Below are 22,942 nucleotides of genomic sequence, written 5' to 3'. Positions count from 1 at the left end.
ATTCTGCATGGAACTCAGGCACGAATGCCACGATTCGGAACTGCTTCCGTCATGTTGGTTTTTGTTCAGAGTTTTTGGAAAACGATTATTTCTCCAAAGATTCCTCCTAGATTAAGTGTGGAGAAAACATATAAATAGCACTATGGGTTTATTTGAGAATATTGTCTGATCTTGTAACTGCAGGACTTTTAGAAGACAATGATATTCTAGAATCAATCAACCAAAGCAAGTGCTTCATGTTTTGAAGAAATAGAATCACACACACAGAAAGTTCAAATGAAGTACCTGCACCATCTCTCCACGATACATTAAAAACTCTAGATTTGATATGTCGCTTTCTACGAAGTCAAGAAAAGACAGAAAATTGCGGGATAAACTGAATAGTGTGCAGAAATATTTGTTTTCTCTTCTGAAAGAAAAACAAGCAAATATGCTTGATAAATTTTCATGAGGTAAATTTTATGTTTTGATTCTATTTTGAAACAACCCTGAATTAAAATTAATGAGAATTAGCATTTTATTTAATACAATTGTTAGAATGTATATAATCACCCCGCTAACTCGACATGTTTGTCTACCATGTTACATGTCGTGTCGAGTTAGAGAGTTTCCTATAGTTGAGAAAAAACATTCTAGCTCTTCATTGAGTGGTTGTCGTAGATCAGACCACAATTTTAATTTTCATGCTGGTCTATGGCATAAGGCATCAGCTAATTTAAATAAGAATATTATTTTTCAAGTAGAGCTATTAGTATTGTTCATGGTAGAAGAGAAGGCAAAGGAGATGAATGTGCTAATTATCATCTACAGCCTGTCTAGTTTCTATATTGTACAGAGATGCTACACAACTCCTTATCAAATAGCACCACATGTTTGGATACTTCATGAACATCCACAGATGAATTTCATGGATCAAAGCACACAAAATTACTTCTGGAAATGAGGAAGCTGATGAGGTTGCCAAGAAAGCAACAGTTGAAAATAACAATCAAATGAACATCCTTCTACCATCATTATACAAATACAACGGCATAACAGCCAAAATGCCCAACGAGGTGGCTGAGAAAAAAATGCCCATAAAAATATGGATGTCATATATTTCAAAAATATAGCAACCCAATTAAAAATGCAATTATTCGTCCAGAAACACACTAAAACAATTTTTGACACTAATGACACGGTCAATGAGGCTAGGGACGAGACAACTAGCGATTTGGCAGAATAACCAAATATTCTACTAATGCTTTGGCTGAATGCCAATTTTCTTAAAATTTATCACTATTACAGACATGCCAACATTGGCTTAAAGCTCGTCAGTAGTGATGAATGTTCAGCTTTGCCATTGCCATGGGGGGCAGGATAACAATCATAATACAATAAAAATAACCACTCAAAAATTTATTTTTAAATTTTAATTAAATACAGCACCTCAGTGACACTGAAACGTAGAGGACTCAGGCCACATGAGCCCCCCTCTCCCGAAAATACATTCTGAGGTCGCATAATTCATGAATATTCAATGCAATTCCAATCTGCATACACCCTTGTTGGCCATATATAGACTTCTAGCAACCCTAGACCCCCATCCCAGTTTTCTTCGTATCAGACCTCCTACTGTGAAACATTCTTTCCAACACAAATTCCATGAGGTTAACCATGCACTATGTAAATGAAGCAGGGTCTGGATACGCAGTGCTGCTTTTATTCCACAACATAGGGCAGTCATGATAGAAAACTGGTTTGTACAAGTCATCCATTTCACCTGCAGCCATTAGATAAAGCAGGATGACGTATGTGAATATTTTTTTTCAGTATGTGCATGCAATAACTATAGGTGAAATGGACGACTTCAGTGACATTGCGAGCTTTGTGCTGAGGCTTTCTGCTATAGAGGGTCTTGACAGAGTGGTAGGTTTAGATGCGCTTTACAGATTGCCTTCTGTGCACAGACAAAACAGATTGGCTCCAAGTTTGTCTTCTCTCGTACTCTCTCACATGCGTATACGAATTCATTGTTAGAGTAAATATCAATGTAATTTTATAAAAAATAATAAAATTAAGTAAAACACCATAAGAAACTCAAAGACTAGATATTTTTAAAACCGATTTCCGAAGTATTCAGACGTCACCCATAGCTCCGTAGTTCATTGCGGCCGTCCATAGAAACTACAGACAATCTGTAGCAGTTGGCAACTCTTGTGAATAAAATTGGTAATTTTAAATTATTAAAATTGAATTTCAATTATGCAATTTATTATTTAAATAAATAATAACCTATAGTAATTGAAAGATTTTTATTGCCCAACACCGACAATCAAATTTCAAATTTAACTATATTGTATTTCAATATTACTCCGAGAATTTTTTTTTCAACATTTGTTACCGATTTTATATCTAATGAAGAAAATGTCCCCCATTATTTACTTTCAACTAGTAATGCATCATAAAATTGACAAATTATTTTCATATTCATTCCTCTTTCGATATTCTATGCCCCTGTCAGTAGCTTATGCTGTATCTTGTCTAGGTACATCCAGAAAATATATTACACAGATATTTGGCCGAATACCTAAGCAACATTCAAACTGAATATTAGGCAAAAAGGAAAAATATTCATCCCATCTCCAGTTCCTAGAATGAATTGTTTTCCCATAGAAACTTATGGAAAAAACATGATTCGGCTAACAAAAGTGATTCTGGATGGAATTATATTTATTAGCTGAGATATCATTGTATTAACAGGGTTCCCAGCAGAATCTGCTCGATCATTTCCCTGACCATGACTCAAAATTTTCCCTGACCAAAAACGCATACACAGGGTTCCCATTCAAAAATTAGAAAAAGTAAGATAGGGGTACTCCCTAAACAACATAATAACATAATCATAGCATAATATTTAAAAAGCCCTTCAGAAATGCATTTTTTCAAATTTGTAAAAAAATAAATTGTTTTTTTACGCCACTATTTCAATATCCTATAACAGCGGTTCTCAACCTTCTTTGACTCGCTGAGCCCTTTCAAGTAAAAAAAAATCTATGGTAGAGCCCCGTAGAACAATTTAATTATTCATCAAAGTTACTGATAATTTTTACTATTTAAAAATATTCAATTTTTTTAAATTTTACTATTTTTTTATATTTTCCCTCAAGCGGCCGCGGAGCCCCTGGAGAGTGCACAAGGAGCCCCAAGGTCTCCACGGAGCACCAGTTGAGAACCTCTGTCCTATAAAATTGACTCAAGCTAAAGCGAAATGACTTCGTAACAAAAACAATTTTTGGACTAAACATAGTGTACTTGCAACAACGGATAATTCTATCCTGTCTCTCCTTGCAATATGTTACATTATTATCAATTTTTGACAAGTCTTCCAGAGTCCAGTGTGTAAACTCTCTTCCTCAGTGCACAGCAAATTGCAAAGGCAATGAAAAAAATTTCAATGAATTTCAAAAAAAAGGCAATGAAGTTTTTTTTAAGAATGATTTTGTGTGAAGTGGTCTCGCAGGAGCATCACAGTGCAAAATGTATAAGCTGCAAGATCCAATGTAAATAAGTTTGGGTTAACTGGATGGTTTTACTGTGCTATCCATCTTTTTCAAAGGGATTTGTTGACATTTTACTGTTCAATGCCAGTGTCATAATTTTTGATAAATAAAGCACACTTTTATTTCTAGCTTTTTGCAGATTCGTAAACATTGTTTATGCGTCTACGTCCTAAAAATACAGAAGACAATCTGATGCTATTGGGTAACATCAGAGTCACAAAACCTAGAATTAGTGGTTCTTAACCAGGGGTGCGAAAGAGCATTTTAAGGGTGTGAGATTAAAAAACAAAAACATGTTGACTGATTATTCAGGAGAATTAAAATCAGGGGCGGCTTTCCCAATCCAGATCAATTTCAAGAATTGTTTTGCAGAAATACAGCCTCTAATTTATAAGATTCCAATCTTGCAATAAGTTTCCACATGAGAGCTTGAAAAGAACTTCAAAAAAATATATACCAAAATGTTTGGAGCTTTGAAATCTTTTTAGAAATGACTTGCACTCTGGAGGGACAGTCTTAAAAACTCATCTCACACTTAATGGAGTATCTTTCACCGCCAGGCCAGCCGAGGTAGCAGGATTACCTCAAAGAGACTTGTTGTTCCATATAAATTTCACATTGTCAAAAATGTCTATATCTCTTTCCAAACATTATACATTTTCAACCCATCTCTTACTAAAAAAATTCAGAGAAAACAATTCTCTTTCAATTTTACCCATTTGTGGTGTCTTGTGAACTGTGTGTAGCAAGGAACAGAATTCTATAAACAAAAAAAAATATACTACTGAGTTGTTTCATCCCATCCAATTGCCTTCCTTACAACCAACAGGTAGAAGGCTCAACTCTCCCATCTTGACATATTTGAATTTCCCCTTATACAGAGGCAGCAAAAAAAAGCAAGATGATAAACCATTTTCTCAGAAGAGATAGAAAAGAAATTTGAGATGGTATTGGCTTTGTTTTCAACAATGGAAAAGAGGGTCTCCTTAGACCCCCCCCCCCTTCATCCATTTACTGAAAAAGCAGGTTCAGTGACCTTGACCAGCATTGGTTTCCACTATGTAAAATCTTACCCTTCAACTGATAAGACATTTTGCTCATGTACACCAAAGTGTCTCTCAGTAGGGAATCCAGAGGAAAATGCAGATAGATTGTGGATAAGGCTTCCTTATTCTATCCCAGAGGATCTGAAAGAGAGAATCTTCTATAGGGGAAAAAGTGAAGATCAACCACTGGAATGGGAATTCATCCCTCTTTTAATTTCTTTCCTTCAGATTTTCCCTGACTTTCCCCAAATATTAAGAATTTTCCCTGACTTTTGACAAATATTTAACATTTTCCCTGACCATTTTCTGTTTCCCTGACTTTCCCCAAATATTAAGAATTTTCCCTGACTTTTGACAAATATTTAACATTTTCCCTGACCATTTTCTGTTTCCCTGACTTTCCAGGTTACTGGGAACACTGACATAATTTAGTGCAAAAATGTCAACTGATTAACAACATTGTGAGCGGAAGGACCAAGCTTATTTTTGTTAATGGGAAAAAATAATTCAGGATCAATTTTTTTTTTTAAATCAAGTTTTTTCACAAATAAGGTAAAAATTCAAGAGAATAATTTTTCAGCAGTCTGGCAAATAAAGTAGAAAATTGGGGAATGACAGCTGTGCCCCAAGCACAATCAACATAATATAATAAAGAAATAATCTAATTATACTCAAAAGAAAAGTAATGTATATACACCTTAATCTTTTGCTCTTTTAGTTTTTCTTTTTCTTCTTCCAGACGTTTCTTGAGCTCTTCTTTACGTTTCTGTCTCTCTTGTTCTAACACCAACCTTTTCTTTTCAAACTCTTCTTGCTCTTTCTGGACAGTTTTCTTTCTGTCTTCTTCACTATCTTTTTTAAAGTCAAGTTTCCCTTGCACCACTTTTTTACCTTACATAAGTAAAAGTAAAAGTAATTATGTTTAACAAATTTTCGGAACACAAAGTTGCAGCATCACCAAATAAGTTTCAAGAGTATTTTAAAACTAATATTTTTAAGTTATTTTATTCTTTTAATAGAAATAAAATTACATCTGAGAAAACTGCACATTATTTTCTTTATTAGCTACAAAACTTTTAAGATAATTGCTTCCTTTTTAAAAAATGTTTCAAGGAGCAATGACTTATTTTGGAATGTTTTTTTCCCCCTCTCCAATTGGCAAGAAATAATGACATGATGTTTCATGGTCACTTTTCAGAATTGAACAAGCATTCTTCTGGAGAAATTATACTTCCATAAGTCTATGTAAAATGTACTTGCCACTGGATTCAGCTGTAGCAGCAGGAGTTGACTTCCTCTTTTTATCTTTGCTAACTTTTTCTTCAGAAGCAGGTATTGAATTAACAACCCCTTTTTTCTTAGTTGGAGAGGTAGCATATTTTGGAAGTGGTCCCATGAAAGCATCATAAAATTGGAAGTTATCCAACTGATATTTTTCGATAGCAGAATCCTAAACACAAAAAATTTCAAAATGTGAAATTTGTTCTGTAATAATGTGAGAGATGCATAAAAACTACTTGTTTTCTGATAACTAGAGTGGAACCTGTATGAAACAATGTCCAGAGACTAAAATATTTCTCTGCTTTAGAAAGGTTTTCGTTTTATAAAGGTGTACATTAAAGCACTAATTATTAATAAGGGAACCATCTTTTGATTCTGTTCAAAACCGAAACTTGTCTTGACAAGTTATTCTACAAGTTCACTATACACATCTTTCTTGTTAAATACGCCATGCCATATTATGCCAGAAAACAGCGAGGAAGACCAGCACATGAAGAGAATAGCTTATTTTCCAGAATGCCAGAAATTTGAATTGCAAATGCTGGATAATTCTTACATCTGCACTATAAGAACCAGTTGAATTGGCTGACTTGAACCTGCATTTTAGCATCCTTTGTTTTATTGGCTATGTTAAAACAATTATACTTTATGTTTGCTAATACTAGCCCAAAATTTTGATCAATCAAAATTGTTAGATACTAAGCAAATTTATCAGAGATTAGATCACATCAGTTAAATGTAAATCAAGTAGACCATGAAGCATTTTTTAGACTTTGATCATGTGTTTGATTTATAAAATTTTATTTGTTGCTACAAATTATTTCTATTTCATAGGTGCCAACTCGCATACTTGAAAAAACTAGTTATTTACGTGATGACATACAAAGGAAACATGTCACAAAAATAAAAGGAAAAACTGATTTTTTTGGGGAGGGGATTGATCATTTATAAATCCCATATTCGTAGGATGCATTTCTCGAGGTCCTGATTTTTTAACAATTGGCTAATGAGCTTGCTTTTGGCATCATATTTGGCAACAATTACCAATTTTTTGTACTTGAAATCATGCGATTCTCAATATTTTTCCTGAGAAAACGTAATCAACCTAGAATTGCAAGGACTGAAGGAATATTTTCTTTAGGAATTTTCCATTGGAACAAAGCACAATTAGGACTTTTATGGATCTCTCCTTGAAGTTATAAAAAATTGGAAGAATCTGATTTCCGACAGGAAGATTTTAATAAGGCTAAAAAATCTGAAGACTTCCGGGTAAATCTAAAGCATTGGCACCTATGCTATTTGTATAAGCGACAGATTGAACAACATCTGCAAAAACCCAATTAGCTGCTAATTACAATATTCCCCTTTTCTCAATTCTCAATAATTGAGAAATCAATAAGTGTGGGGGGAAGACTAATGAAAAATCATATGTTTAAAACTTTCAGCAGTAAGCATGCAAATTGGTAGGCAGGCATTTCTAGCCAGGTAGGGACCATGATGATCTCCAGGCATTCATATCTTGACGCACCAGAAGCTGAACAAATTCAGACATAAAAAAAAGGTTGTTTGTCAGTATCAAGTTTTCTTGAGACAAAAGGAGCTTATTTGACCATAAACAATGAGTTTATTGAAGTCTTCTAAACTCCACATTGTGCACCATGTATTTTGATGTGCAAATAATTGGCATACAAGCTCTTGTCGGTCCTCCAAGGTGTCAGTATTTTGTCATGTTTACTTTTCTTGTTCTTTTCTAAATGGTCATGAACTGTGTCTGCTCCCATATGGGTGTGGCTCTTTAAGAAAATTTTTTTATCCATTTGATGAGAGAATATATGGGTAGATTTTCAAAATAAATTTAAAAAAAAAAAAATTACCATATAACAAGACTTATTCTTATTTTAACCATAACAATTATCAGTCCATATGAGTCAGATATTTGCATATCATACTATGTATATCACACCATTTGTCCATGCAATATGCTAATGAGTTGGAGTGATCAGGGCTGTTTGAGTTAAACCATGGTTTAACCAAGTGGTTTCTTTCAAAAATAAAATAAAAGTGGCTTAAACATAATTTTTTCCTTGAAAAATGTATTGGTTCATTAGCTAAAATTTATCACTCTTACCATATTTTATATTCTTGGGGACATTCTGACAATATATCTTTAAATGGTATAAGGTGGTATTTTTAAGTGGTTTTTTTCCAAAAAGTCTCATAAAAAAGGGGCCTGAATGTATATATTTTTTTTCATATAAAGCATCAGTTATTTAAAGCGATATAAAAAAGCCAAAATTTCTCATTCTTGCCACATTTTCTAACTTTTGGCTACATTCTGATGCTCTATATATCTTTAGCAAATTCATGAATAAGGATTGCATTACACATCTAAATGTAGTGGTACATTATCTCACGGGGATGGGGGGGGGGTTTCCTTCACAAAGAGGCAGCAACAGTAGTGGCACCATCATGACAGGGGCAAGTGGTCTTATAATCCGATAAAAATACCAGCTGTCTTTAAAGGACAAAAACTAGTGTGTTTCTTCCCGTGTGTTTTCCCTTCAGTGTTTATGCTATGCTTTACTCAAACTGTATATTTTATACAATTATATATATATAAAATATATATATATATTGTCCAAAATAATTCTGTAGAGAGTAGAAAATTTTAGAATCGTATTAAATATGTATTCTTTGTATAACATAGTCACTTTAAACATTACACGCAATTAACGTGCATTTCCAAAGGGAAGTTTTATATTGAAAAACAATATCTGAGGTTTTTGATGTGACATTTCAAACCAATGGTCAAAAATTGTCATGCATCAAAAACTTGCCAACCCTGTCCTAAAGCAATGAAAATTTCTTTGGCAAAAAAAAGAGAAAAAAGTGCAAAATGTGAAAGTAGATAATGCTGTACTTGGCCAGCAGTATAATACCATTTTGTGTAACCACATTCATTTTGGCACTTCAACAACAGAGTGTGGATAGCAGGTTTGGTAAAAAACCTTTTTTTTTTAAAACCAAAAAAACTGGTTTTCTTTTGTTTTAAATAGTATTAACATTATACTCTCAATTTTTACTCATTTTTACTCTCAATAACTTTGTTTTCCTTCCATTTGGGCCTATTGTTGTAGTGTTAGTGTTTTGAGATAGTTAGCTAATTCTAATAAGTATAAATTGTACTTCGTAGCTTAATACTTTTTTTTGAGGGTGTTGTATTCTTTATATAGATATTTATTTTATTCTTCGTGATTTAGTGCTGAGCATTCTACTTTACGTAATTTTTTCGTATAGTCTCTTACATATATTTTGCATAGTAATGTATTTTACATTATTTTAATTTCCAGTTAACGTTTCTCATTTTCCAGTTAACGTTTCTCATTTTCCTATTGTTAAGTATTATTATTATTATCTAGCTTTAGCAATAGTGTTAGTATGCCTCGACCTCGACTAGTGTTGTGTAGAGCTTGCGACGGGAGGTTTCCCTGGTCTAGGGGTATAGTAGCTGATAGTTTCAATTGTAAAGGGTGCTTGGATAGAAAAAGGCTGGAACTCGAGGTCGAAGCTTTACGGGAAAAAGTTAGGGTGCTAGAGGGCCCGGTTATAACGGACCCTCTGGTCGTCGAGCCACCTGTTGATGAAGAAGCAATCTCCACGAACAACGACATTTTAGAGGGCGAATGGGTTGTCGTGGATGAGGCAGAGGGGGATAGTGATAGGGGTTTAATCATCGGCGATTCTATGGTTAGGGAACTTGGGAACCGAGTGTGTAGGGATTTTCGGGGTTTCGAGCGCTGTTGTCTTCCTGGGGGGAAGATTGGCAACGTTCGAGACGTTTTTCATCGCCGAAAGTTGCACTTGCGGGTGATTCTGTGGGTGGGAACAAATCAGGTAGGAGCGAATATTAGTGAGTCTCTGTCAGAATACCGGGATTTACTATTATCCGCTAGGGAGGGGGGTTCAGATGTGGCAGTGATTCCAGTGCTGCCAAGGGGTAGTAGGGGATATAGGAGTAGGATCCACCAATTCAATATAGGCCTGAAGGACATTTGCTCCTCACTTGGGGTCACGTTCTTGGAGCTTCCCGCATTTACCGATAGGTGGCTTCGTTCGGATGGGATCCATCTAAATAAGAGAGGGGTCTGGGAGGTTTACGATAGTTTTAGGTCAGGTTTTTTACTCCCAGACCACGTAGTCGGGAATGCGGGTTAGTTAATGATAATCACAACAGTATTGACGGGGAATTACCCACCTCTGACTTGGATGGCTTCTCGATTGACAACAAACCACCGGGCAAATTAAAATGTGTGTTAATAAATGCCAGGAGCTTGGGTAATAAGAAAGATTTTTTAGAAACTATGATAGTTGTGGAGGGCTTGGATCTTATAGCCATTACAGAATCTTGGGCAAACGATGGGGATGAATCTTTCTTACACATCTCAGGATACGATACTTTTTTGAGAAATAGATCTGATAGGAAAGGGGGTGGAGTGTTGATATACGTGAAATCATGTTTGAAGGCTAGAGAGTGTAACGTGCAGAGAAGTGATATTGAAACCATATGGGTTGAACTTGAGAACAAAAGACGTCATAAGCTTATTGTTGGTTTTCGTTGTTGGTAACGTTTCATGACGTTTAGCGTAGATAAGTGCATGGTCGCTCATTTTGGTTCGAACAACCCACGGTTCTCTTACGAGTTGAATGGTGTCACTATCCCGGATGCAACTAGAGTCACCGATTTGGGAATTCTCATTGACGAGCGACTTAAGTTTTCTGAACATTGTTCAGCGGTTGTCAAAAAAGCGAATAGAATGCTTGGTCTCATTTTCAAAAAGGTCTCTTCGCGTTCTCCTAAAGACATTCTTCCGCTTTTTCGAGGCTTAGTTCGTCCTGGAATGGAGTATGCTGTAAGGTTTTGGAGACCATACCTACAGAGGGACATAGACTTGGTTGAAGGGGTGCAGAGAAGAGCTACGCGTGTCCTTATTGGCACACAGGGCTTGAGTTATGAAGAAAGACTTCATTTTTTGAATATGTTTACATTGGATGAACGCAGGTGTCGAGGAGATATGATCGAAGTGTTCAAAATTTTCAATGGGATGGATAGGATGGACCATGAACTTTTAGTACACCGCCAATCGACTGCTTTTACAAGGGGACACCAGTATCGATTGGTGAGGGACAATGCAAGGTTATGGTGTCGCAGGGAATTTTTCTCCAATAGGGTTGTTAATAAATGGAATAGCTTACCCCCGGAGGTAGTAAATTGTAACACAATTGACACGTTTAAAAAGAAATACGATAAACATGTTGGGGTAAATCGAGAAGCTATCCATTTTTAGAATAAGACAACCATAAGTATTCTTTATGGGCATTGTATAATATTTTATCATGTGTATATATTGTTTGTAATTTGTGTTAATTGCATTTTTAATTGGGTTGCTGTATTTTTGAAACATATGACATCCATATTTTTATGGGCATCTTTTTATCAGCCACCTCGTTGGGCATTTTGCCTGTTGTGGCGTTGTATTTGTATTTGTATTTGTATTTGGGGTTTGTTACAATCCACCGAATAGGGATCAAAACTACATCGCCAAAATGCATGATGAAATTTCCTACATGTGTAAGCGAAAGAGGGTTCTCATACTAGGGGATTTCAATTACCCGGGTATTGATTGGGAGAACCTTTCATCTAGAGATCAGTATGAAAGAGACTTTCTTAAGTTGGTGCTCGAAAATTTTTTGTATCAGCATGTATCAGAAGCCACTAGGGGTACTGCTATTTTGGATTTAGTTCTTAGTAGTTCTGAGGATCTAGTTGAACATGTTTCGGTGGGGGAAGAGTTTTCTTCCAGTGATCATCGTATCGTCAGATTTCACTGTAACTTTTCCTCGGGTAAGGTTGATAACAAAAGACTGGTTCCTTGTTTTCGGAGAACTAACTTTGATGTTTTGCGAAGAAGGTTAGCGGAAGTTTTCAAAGACCGGTTGGAATCAGTAGGGGTGGTAAGTCAATGGGAAGAATTTAGTACGAAGCTATCCTCTGTTTTGCACGACGTCATACCCTTTGTTCGAAAAAAGTGTGTTTGTACATCACACCCTCTATGGTTCACGGATAGCGTGCGGAACCTTTATCTTGAAAAGAAAAGAGCATTCAGAGAGTCTAAAAGTGGACGAGGTGACCTATCATTGTTTACTGATAAAAGAAGACTGTTGAAGAAAGCGATAAGGGATAGTAAAAAGCAAGTTGAATCTAGGTTGGCAGATAACATTGGCTCTGACCCAAAATCATTTTTTCGATACGTCAATAATGGATGTAAGGGGACAGTTGGCCCCCTCTCGATAGGAGGCTCAAAAGTAGAGAGCAATGTAGGCATGTGTAGTGCTTTCAATGACTTTTTCGCGTCGGTTTTTAATGGAGATAATGATATTCGATATACGGGTGTTGCATGGGGTAATAAAACGCTCAACGATATTCAAGTGGAAGACGTGGAGGTCCTAAACCTTCTAAGAAATGTATGTGCAAGCAAAGCACCAGGACCAGATGATATCTATCCCAGGGTTCTCAGGGAAGGTGCTAATGAATTGTTGGGGCCAGTCGCACAGATATACAGGAGTAGTGTTGCTGAGGGTATCGTCCCGAGAGATTGGAAACTGGCTAACGTTGTGCCTAACTGTGTGCCTAACTCAATCCCTGTGTGCCAATAAGGCACACAGGGATTGAGTTATGAAGAAAGACTTCATTTTTTGAATATGTTTACATTGGATGAACGCAGGTGTCGAGGAGATATGATCGAAGTGTTCAAAATTTTCAATGGGATGGATAGGATGGACCATGAACTTTTAGTACACCGCCAATCGACTGCTTTTACAAGGGGACACCAGTATCGATTGGTGAGGGACAATGCAAGGTTATGGTGTCGCAGGGAATTTTTCTCCAATAGGGTTGTTAATAAATGGAATAGCTTACCCCCGGAGGTAGTAAATTGTAACACAATTGACACGTTTAAAAAGAAATACGATAAACATGTTGGGGTAAATCGAGAAGCTATCCATTCTTAGAATAAGACAACCATAAGTATTCTTTATGGGCATTGTATAATATTTTATCATGTGTATATATTGTTTGTAATTTGTGTTAATTGCATTTTTAATTGGGTTGCTGTATTTTTGAAACATATGACATCCATATTTTTATGGGCATCTTTTTATCAGCCACCTCGTTGGGCATTTTGCCTGTTGTGGCGTTGTATTTGTATTTGTATAACATTAAAAAATTCCTGAAAAATCATTCAAACTTCTAACAATTAATTAAAATAAAATGTTTATTAATGTAATTAACACTATTCCCATATTAACCAACCAATAAATATTTCTTAAATTTCAACAAAAACAAACTTTTGCAATTTAATTATTTTTTGCTCAACTCAATGGATTACTTGGTGTGTTTGAAAATTCTTTTAATGTTGATCATATAATATAAAGTTTTTTTCTCCAGTTACTTTTAGTATGCTTAATTAGGAAGCTATTTTGCAAAAACTATAATAAAAAAAAAGGTGAACATAATGTATTCTATGAAGTATAAATAATGCATATTAATTAGCTATGATTTACAATATATGGGGTGATTATAACTAAGGTTATGATTTAAAAACACTGTAAAAAAAAAGAATGATTGTCAGAATGACTTGAAAATTGACAAATACTCCTGAAGAAATGGAATTTTAAGTAAAGGGAAAAAAATACTTAAAAATGTAAAATTAATGACATCTAACACATGGGAAATTTGCTCACAGAATGGGCAAGATAGCCAGTCATGGCAAAATAACTTAATTACAGCACTACACGATTACATAATTCATGAAAACATCACAAAAAATTGAAGTAATCAAACAAATAACAATAACTTACTCAAGAAATCATGTTCAACAATAGATCAGAGTATGCCATGGTCATAATGTGGATGCGCTTGCAATTCACCTTTATTAAACCAAACGCGCGACCATGTTAATATTCCTGAGGAACTAACATATAAGGGGATAAACTGAAGCTCGCAATTCAAAGTTTGCAATCCGACCACTGTTCATAACATTTTGAGGTACCCTCCACAGCCAGATGTTGCAAGGGTTAAGGTCAAGTGAACTGACGGCGGGCCAGGTGTCCTGTCATCCTGTTATTGTTGTCTTCAGCAGCTGCTTTGCTGGTATTGCAATGTGCATCTTGATAGACACCCAGCTTTCTGTACATCTTGCAAATTTTCATTGCTTCAGGAATATCCATGCAAATTTCCAAGTCATTCTGACCAGTACTTATTGTATAGTTTTGGAATCAAAACTTTAATTACAACCACAGTGTATATAGCTGATTATTTTTCATAAATCTGTTACTACTATACAGTAGAACCTTGCGTAACTGGATTAACCATGAAAGTAGAAAAACTGTTGAATATTAAGGCTGGGTGATATACAGTGTGAGATGTGCTACTTCTTATGGGAAAGAAAATTAAAATATCTGTTCTGTAATGTAACTACTAGTACACTAGTCTTTGTCCTTTAGGGACAGCTGGTGTCTTTATTGGATCATAGCACCACCTGCCCCTAGCATGATGGTGTCACTACTGTTGCTGCTTCTTTGTGAAGGGAAAAAGAAACCATGTGAGATAATACACCACTACATTCAGATGTGTGATGCAATCCTTATTCATGAATTTGCTAAAGATAGAACATCAGAATGTAGCCAAAGGTTAGAAAATATGGTAAGAATGAGAAAAAATTTTGGCTGCTATATAAACGATTTTCTACAGTGTGTTACAGGTTGCGAGATCGACATATTATCTTTCCGCGAGATGTTTATACCTGTATTATTATTCCTACAGATCTTGTTTGTGCTACACGATCACGACTCATTGTTTTTTCTCTACTGTTCCCGTACCAGGAAAAACATCGGCAGATCATCTATTGCTGATCTTTTTTCCACAACTTCCAGAGCAAGCTGTGTTGTTCTTTCACGCTCACAGGTCGGCGTGCCTCCCCACACTCAAAGTGGACTCTCTCCTCAACTGATGCTGCCACCTGGAACTGGTTCTCTCCCAAACACGGGGCGTTCCCCGGCTGCTATATAAACGATTTTCTACAGTGTGTTACATGGTTGCGAGATCGACATATTATCTTTCTGCAAGATGTTTATACCCGTATTATTCCTACAGGTTAGTCTTTTTCATATATATCAATCGCGGTATTCTATTTGTTTTTCTTAAGCTTTTTAATTTTAGTTCACTCTTGTTGATCTCACATCCTTTATCTGATTTTCTCATGTACTTTGTTTTTTGTTCCTCCCATAGCTCCTCTACCTATGACGTCTGCTTTTGTCGTGACCTACCTTAGTCATTTTTTTGTTTAGGGTTAGTAGTTTTTTTGTCTACCTACCCACCTGTTTCTACTGCTTTTGCTCTCCGGTGATATCGAGTCAAACCCCGGCCCAAGGGTCACCCATTCGCCCAAAGCTTATCAAATTCAAACACGATCAAGCTCCCTGTCTGACCCTTCAAAAGCACCAGACAACCCCTCCGATTCCCCCATCCTTCTCAATATCCAGGATACCCAACTTGCCATACTAAACCAACTCACGCTCCTATCCCAAAAGCAAGATTCCTTTAGTGTCCAATTCAATAGATAATCTGAATGTCTGAGTGCGGTAGAGGACAAATTTTTACCTATTGAAGATCTCCAACACCAAGTCTCCGACCTCTCCAAACTTCGTTCTTCTCTCGCCTCAAGGCGACCTAGAAGACCGCTCACGTCGGTCAAACCAAATTTTTCACGGCATACCAGAGGAGACCTCGGACATTGAATCCACCGCAACCCTCGAATCTAAAATACTTAAATGCTGTTCTGACCTTCTAGAACTTGAAATTTCCACCTCAGACATCGACCGTTGTCATAGAATTGGCTTTAAAAGAATCCCAGGCCCCAGACTTTCAATTATTAAATTTAATCAATTCAAAACCAAAACTGAAATCCTTAAAAATTCATTTAAATTAAAAAACACTAGCATTTCAATATCCGCTAAATTTTCACCAGAGACATGCAGGATACGTGGAAAAATCTGGGGGAGGGGGAGGGGGGCTCCCAAAAATACAGTGAGTTCGGTCTGAAAGTTAAACTCTTTCATAACTTTGCTCTTATCAAGAACATCAAATACATCTGGGTATGAAGGATCTAATGATGCTACCCCGTTTTCCCAAACCCCTCCCAGTATTACACCTTCTGACCTTCCCCAACCTTCACCTCCTCTCCCTTTAGTCCCCACCCCTTGAACCCTCCCTCCTCCTTAATCTCCCATTCCCCTCCCCGAAATAACCTCTTCAGAATCGGAAAAGTTAATACAAGAAGCATAATTAATAAAATATCTTCTTTTGAATCCATCCTACTGGCTCATAATCCAAAATTTCTTGCAGTTACAGAAACTTGGTTGCATAGTAATATCAGCAATACCAAATTTCTCTGCCTTTCGTAAAGACAGAAACACACGCGGAGGAGGCGTAGCCCTTGCTTTCAACAGTTCTATAGCCCTAATTGAATTCCCTCTTGAATCAAATATTGAAATTGTCGGTGCCGAATGGCATCATCACAACTGCACTCCCATTGCAATTTTCTCCCTTTACATATCCCCTGCCTCGGACCTTCACCACTTCATTGAACTTGAAACAATACTGGACCGATTTCATAATTCTCATCTTCTAATTATAGCTGGTGATTGGAATCTACCCGGTATAGATTGGCATAAAATACAGTCCCTCTAAGGAAACCATGGTATTAACAATAGAGTTCTCGACATTTTCTTAAAATTTAACCTCGTCCAAACCATCTTGGAACACACAAGAATATCCAATCACTCAATCTCCACATTAGACCTAATTGGTTTCCAACAAAATTCCGGTTTCACATTTTTCAGTTTTTGATGGCTGTTTCGACCACAAAATCCCTTTTTTAGATTTCTTTCATCATACTATCCCTCCTTTTTATTGCGCCAGAAAACTCAACTTTAACAAGGCCAACTACCCTCTCATGCAAAATATCCGTCGTACCCATTTTCCAGACTTCATCTCCTCTTCTAACGATATTCAACGTCTCTGGAGTAAATTCACAACTGTTATAGATAAATGCAAAGCCACTGTTCCCACCAAGTGCTCCTCATCTAAAAGTTTCTTTAACCCTTGGATCAACTGTAACATTATCCATCTCAAAAGGAGAATTCGACGTGACATCTCTAAACTCAAATTTAACGACTCCTCTACTCTCAGAAACAAAATCTCGACCTCCACCCGCAACCTCAAAGACCTTATTTCTCGCCACAAATCCAACTACTTATCCCACTCATTGCCTTCCTATCTCAAAACTAATCCCTCAAAATTTTGGAATTTTCTTCGCCCCAAATCAGCAGGTACCTCCTCGCTCAAAACTTCCAACTCGGATCTAACCTCTCCCCTCGATCTTGCCTCCGAATTTAACCGGGCCTTCTCTTCTGTTTTTTCCTCTGATCCTTCACACCCCCCCCCCCCCCAATATGTCTTTTTCGATTCACTTCATAACTCCTGTCCCATCTCCTTTTCTAAAGCTGGTCTCCTGAATCTCCGAAAAAAATTAAAACCCCACTCTACTGGCCCAGACGGGATCCCCAACCATATCCTAAAATTCTCAAAAATTATCTCAAAATGTTGTGAGTAGTGGTCAGTGGTCAAATTGCAAACTCTGGTGAATTGCAAGCACATCCACATCACGACCATCGCATACTCTGATCTGTTTTTGAGCAAGCATTTTTGTGCTTTCACCTCAGCCAGAACACATACAGTGGATAACATTTCACATTTCTTAAGGAAGTTGTAGTTTTATTTGTTCAATTACTTCATTTTTGTAATGTTTCCATGAATTATGAAATCATGCAATGCTAATTAAGTTATGCTTAATTAAGTCATTCTGAAGATGGTTAGTTTTCTAAAGTGTTTTGAAATCAGAACTTGTTATAATCACCAGGTATATCGTAAATCATTGCTAATTAATATGCATTATTTATGCTTCATTAAATACATTATATTCACCTAATATTTATAGCAGTTTTTGCAAAATAGCTTCCTAATTAAGCATACTGAAAGTAGCTGGAGCGAAAACCTTTATATTATACGGTTAATAATAACATTAAGAATTTTTAAATACAAAGTAATTCATTGAGTTAAGCAATAAAAAAGAAATTGCGAAAGCGAATTTTTGTTAAAATGTAAGAAATTTTTGTAGTTTGATTAATATTGGAATAGTGTTAATTACGTTAATAAACATTTCATTTTAATTAATTATAAGTTTGTATGATTTTTTATAAATTTTATTGCTTTTAATATTAATGCTATTTAAACCAAAAAAAAATTTGGTCTAAACAAAAAAAACCCGGTTTTTGGTTCTTTCAAACAAACTTTTTTTTTTCACCAACCCTGGATTATACATAGTAAAGTTTCTGCATGGAGAAGTGAGGGATTTGCCCAGCACCCCCTGCCTCCGATTATAGGGGCCCCAACATTTTAACATATTCACGTCCAAGTCTTTGATCTCGGTCATGCCCCCCCCCCCCATGTCTAACTCTCGGACCCTGACATAGGTGCACAAACTTTTCGGCTTATGACTATGAAAACCGGGATAAATATTAATTTGAAAAATGTTCGATTTTCTGGAATAATTTCTCCATAGTTACTGGATCACAATCAATAGTGCATAACTATATCTAGAAACTATGAAATGTAATTTGTCTGGATGGTGTAGTACACATAGCATAGAGGTATACAGATTCAAGTCTACTTGGAGCCCTTTGCCGCTAAAGCACATATAAATGCCTTTTATGAAGTGAATATCTCTGGAATTTACTGAAATAGAACTTATAGTGTCCTATATGTATAGTGTAATGAAAGTACAGCAAAAAATAGTGTTATCTCACTTTTGAAAAAAATGTACATGGTGCTCTTTACCTCTGGCACACAGATATATTTTTAAATATTGCAATAGTCTCTAAACTTCGAGGCGTTCAGATTATTCTAAATTTTTTTAGTCGAAGCTTCTTTTCTAGCCATTAGTGTGTTTTCTTTCATTTAGTCTGTTTTCTTATAAAATACAATTTCAGTCTTAACAGGAACTGAACTGGTATCGATCCCTACCTAGACTGGGTTCTTTGAAGACCTCTTGGGTCATTATTTTTCCCAGGTCCCTCTACAGTAAATTTATAGTTTACGCTAAAAAGGGCTCTGCGAGTCAGAAAAGGTTGAGAACCGCTGCTCTACAGTATTATTTTTTAAATGAAATTTTTATTCGCGTAAAACCCAGGCAACAAATCTGGCAACCCTGATTTAATGCTTTTGTAATGGCCAATAGGCTCATGAGGATTTCTTCTGTCAAGGATACGTTTTAAATGAACAATTTTTTAGTCAAAAGCTACATTTCCTTCACATACTTTCACTTTGAAGACTCCATTTTCTGAAACTGTGTGATGCTTGAGAAACAGCTTGTTGTTGGCTCTCGTATAAGATCCCTTTGGACGACTGTATATATAAAAAATACATTGAATATGTTAGAGAAATACAAAATAAGCCAAAGAAGGGGCAATTGTCCAACAAGGTTGCTGGAAAAAAATAACTTAGAAAAAGATAAGAAAATAAAAATGCAGACATGCCAACATTGGCTTAAAGCTCGTCAGTAATGATGAATGTTCAGCTTTGCCATGGGGTATCCCCTTAGAATAACAATCATAATACAATAGAAATAATCACTTAAATTTTTTTTTTTAATTTTAATTCAAAGCTCATTAAATACAGCACCACAGTGGCAGTGGAACCTAGAGGGCTCCAGGCCATATGATCCCCCACCAACTCCCAAAAAATTCCGAGGTTGCAGAGTTCCTTGATAATTCATGAATACTCAATGCAATCATAGGCACCGAAACCTAGTGTGGCCGAGGCCTTTTAAACCCCAAATAAATTTTGTAACGGGGCTGAGCCCCCCCCCCCAATATTTTCTTCATGTCGGCGCCTCTGAAAGCAATCGCAACTTGCATGCACCCTTGTTGGCCATATATACGGATGTCCGACAACCCTAGACCCCCATCCTCGTTTTCTTAGCAGAGCTCCTACGACAAAACATTCTTTCCAACACAAGTGCTGCGAGCTCGACCATGCACTATGCAAATGAAGCCAGGTCCAGACCCGCCACGCTGAACCATTCAAAAATCTGTTTTTATCCCAAAGTGTGAGGCGGTTGTGACGAAAAACAGGTTTTTGCACGTTCGGGCATCAATAAGAACCAACAGATTCTACAGCAGAAACCCTTTCCGCGAAGCTTTGACGTCACTGAAATCTTACATTTCACCTGCAGCCATTGAATAAAGCAGGACATGCAAAATCTTTACTTTTTTTTTGCAGTATATGCAATGACTATAAATAAAATGAACGAATTCAGTGACGTCACGAGCTTCATGTAGAGGCTTTCTGCTATAGAAGATATTGGTAGAGCTGCGGGTTGAGACACCACTTTACAGATGGTGTCAAGTGGTGTTGCCACCAAGCTGACTAATAGTTTCTCTGTTAGTCTAAATTAAAAATTACTAGTATAAATCAAAGTGTACAGCACATTTCACCATAATAATTTAAGTAATAAGAGATAAAAAAGAAAAAATTGCTATTATTTTTTCTATAAATTTTATTAATATATTGTTATTATGATTCATACTTTAATAAATGTCATATCACTTCAAATTTATATGATTTTCATAACATTGCACATTGAAACTGATGGAACTCTGCTTAACTCGTCATAATTTTTTCGATAACTTGAGGTGACGACTTATCGAGGTTTTACTGTATATGACATCCATATTTTTATGGACATCTTTTTCTCAGCCACCTTGTTGAGCATTTTGCCTGTTGTCGCGTTGTATTTGTTTAGTGTTTATAAGTGCATGGTCGCTCATTTTGGTATGAACAAGGTACGGTTCTCTTACGAGTTGAATGGTGTCTCTATCCCGGATGCAAGTAGGGTGCCCGATTTGGGAATTCTCATTGACGAGCGGCTTAGGTTTTCTGAACATTGTTAAGCGGTGGTCAAAAAAGCGAATAGAATGCTTGGTCTCATTTTCAAAGAAAACGTCTCTTCACGTTCTCCTAAAGTCATTCTTCCGCTTTTCCGATTCTTAGTTCGTCTGTGATTGGAGTATGCTGTAAGGTTTTGGAGACCATACCCACAAAGGGACATAGACTTGGATGAAGGGGTGCGGAGAAGAGCTACGTGTCCTTATCAGGACTCAGCACGACTTATGGCCTCAAAACTAGTGAAAATAGTGACCAAAATGCTTAAAAAAGTGACCAAATAGTGACTTAAATAGTAGTAAAAAGTGTCCAAATTTTGACAATCTGCAATCGTATGAACTGTTTTCACTGAACTTTGCATTTTAATGGAACCCTTACAAATTGATTATTTTTAAATTATAAGAAATAATTAAACCAAACTAACCATTTTGTTAAACAGAAAAGTTTTGAATATCTTAGCAAATTTATCAACAGCTATGCGAGAGAGAATTACATTACACCAACTGTAAGGCAGCAGTTGTAATGCCTTTCCTTGTGCTGCTTTCCACAACTCATCTCAAAATGAATTTAAGTAGGAAAAATTTCAAAACAGTAGAAAGTTTTCACTTTTAAAGGAACAAAACAAAGAAATAACACAAAGTTTGGAAAGAATTTTTTTCCACCCACACATTAGTGGATTTTTTATTCATGTTATGCTATGAATGGCAGCACACAAAATACAATCAAATTTTATTTTACCTAGTACGAATTTTATTTACATATGATACCCAAGGCTGTATAATCTGTTCAGATGTGTTTTCCTACTCGTCTGAGTCATTACAGCACAATTAAAAGAAGCAAGAGCAGCAAATAATTCAAGTCCTATATTCACTGTTTGCTGTAGAAAATGGTGCAACCTGAATTTTTCTCTCTAGCACATGTTCGGGATCCACTATTATTTTTTCTTATGTATCCGCTGAGAGGCATTTCCAATTCTATATCCCAAATTGACAATACATTCAACAATAACATTAGAGTATTGTGATGAATTGTTCAGACATGATCTACAAAAAATATTTCATGATTTAAAGTGTTTCAATTTAGACTATCGCTACTAAACAATCTTTAGAAAATGTGTCGTTTTCAAGACAAAGTGGTAGAAATAGTTCGCTGCTTAATCATCTTTCAAAAATGCAGCGTTTTTAAGACAAAGTAGTATCTATATCAAGTATTCGAAAAGTAACAAAGCTTGAAATTCTCAGCACAACAGATGTTTTCAACTTATTAGCCATCTCCTGTTTAACATCAAGAATATTTTAAGAGAAACTACATGAATGACAACAATCCCTTTCTTTTTATTGTGACCCCTATACAAATCTACTCTATAATATAAAATCACAAACTCTAAAAGAACCTGTTTCTAAGCAACTGAAATTAGTGACAATTTTATGTAACGGAAGTCAGTGACGTTTTTGTGTTAGAAAAATCTGTGACGTTTGTGTTACGGAAATCTGTTACGATTTTGGGTCAAGATTTTATTTAACTCTTGTTGATTCATTTAACTCTCTTGATGTTCGATAAAACTTACATCCACTTGTATGGACGTAAAAATTAGTTTTAATCCAAGCTGGGCGTAAAAAAAAAAGTAAATTACAAATCAAACAAATAAGCATACATAAAAAACCTCATGACATTTTGTTGACTCATGTGACACTATTTTCCTCTAATTTCTAAAGAACCCTACACATTTTCTCTTTCATTGTTTTCAGACGAACTTGCCCACTTTCGATCTCTACAAAGTTTTTCCTCTTTATCCCCACCTGTATCATTTTCTCTGCAGTGTTCAGCATAGTTTTCGATGATGACAACTGAATTTCCAACTCCCTTTCTTCTGCTTTTAGTCTTTGATTCTCATCTGGTCGTGAAACTTTCTTATCAAAAGTTTTTGGTGCTGAAGTCTGTCTTGGTACTTC

General features: G+C 36.0%; 1 protein-coding gene across 4 annotated transcripts in view; it reads right to left on the bottom strand.

The window, feature by feature from the left end:
- Positions 1-22,942, bottom strand: part of Acf (ATP-dependent chromatin assembly factor large subunit) — a 177,806-nt gene that overhangs the window by 82,785 nt on the left and 72,079 nt on the right. For all 4 annotated transcript variants that reach the window (XM_089245722.1, XM_089245720.1, XM_089245721.1 and 1 more), the window contains 3 exons: positions 19,364-19,451; positions 5,849-6,038; positions 5,286-5,479 (listed from right to left, as the gene is read on the bottom strand). In XM_089245722.1, the coding sequence (XP_089101848.1) occupies positions 5,286-5,479; positions 5,849-6,038; positions 19,364-19,451 (472 nt within the window). The remainder of the gene's footprint in view (positions 1-5,285; positions 5,480-5,848; positions 6,039-19,363; positions 19,452-22,942) is intronic.

Source organism: Pholcus phalangioides, unplaced genomic scaffold, assembly GCF_987345545.1.
Source record: "Pholcus phalangioides strain wild (caught in Gottingen) unplaced genomic scaffold, Ppha-v1.0 ptg000016l_1, whole genome shotgun sequence".
NCBI classification, from domain to species: Eukaryota; Metazoa; Arthropoda; class Arachnida; order Araneae; family Pholcidae; genus Pholcus; species Pholcus phalangioides.
This window is presented reverse-complemented; position numbering and strand designations above follow the sequence as displayed.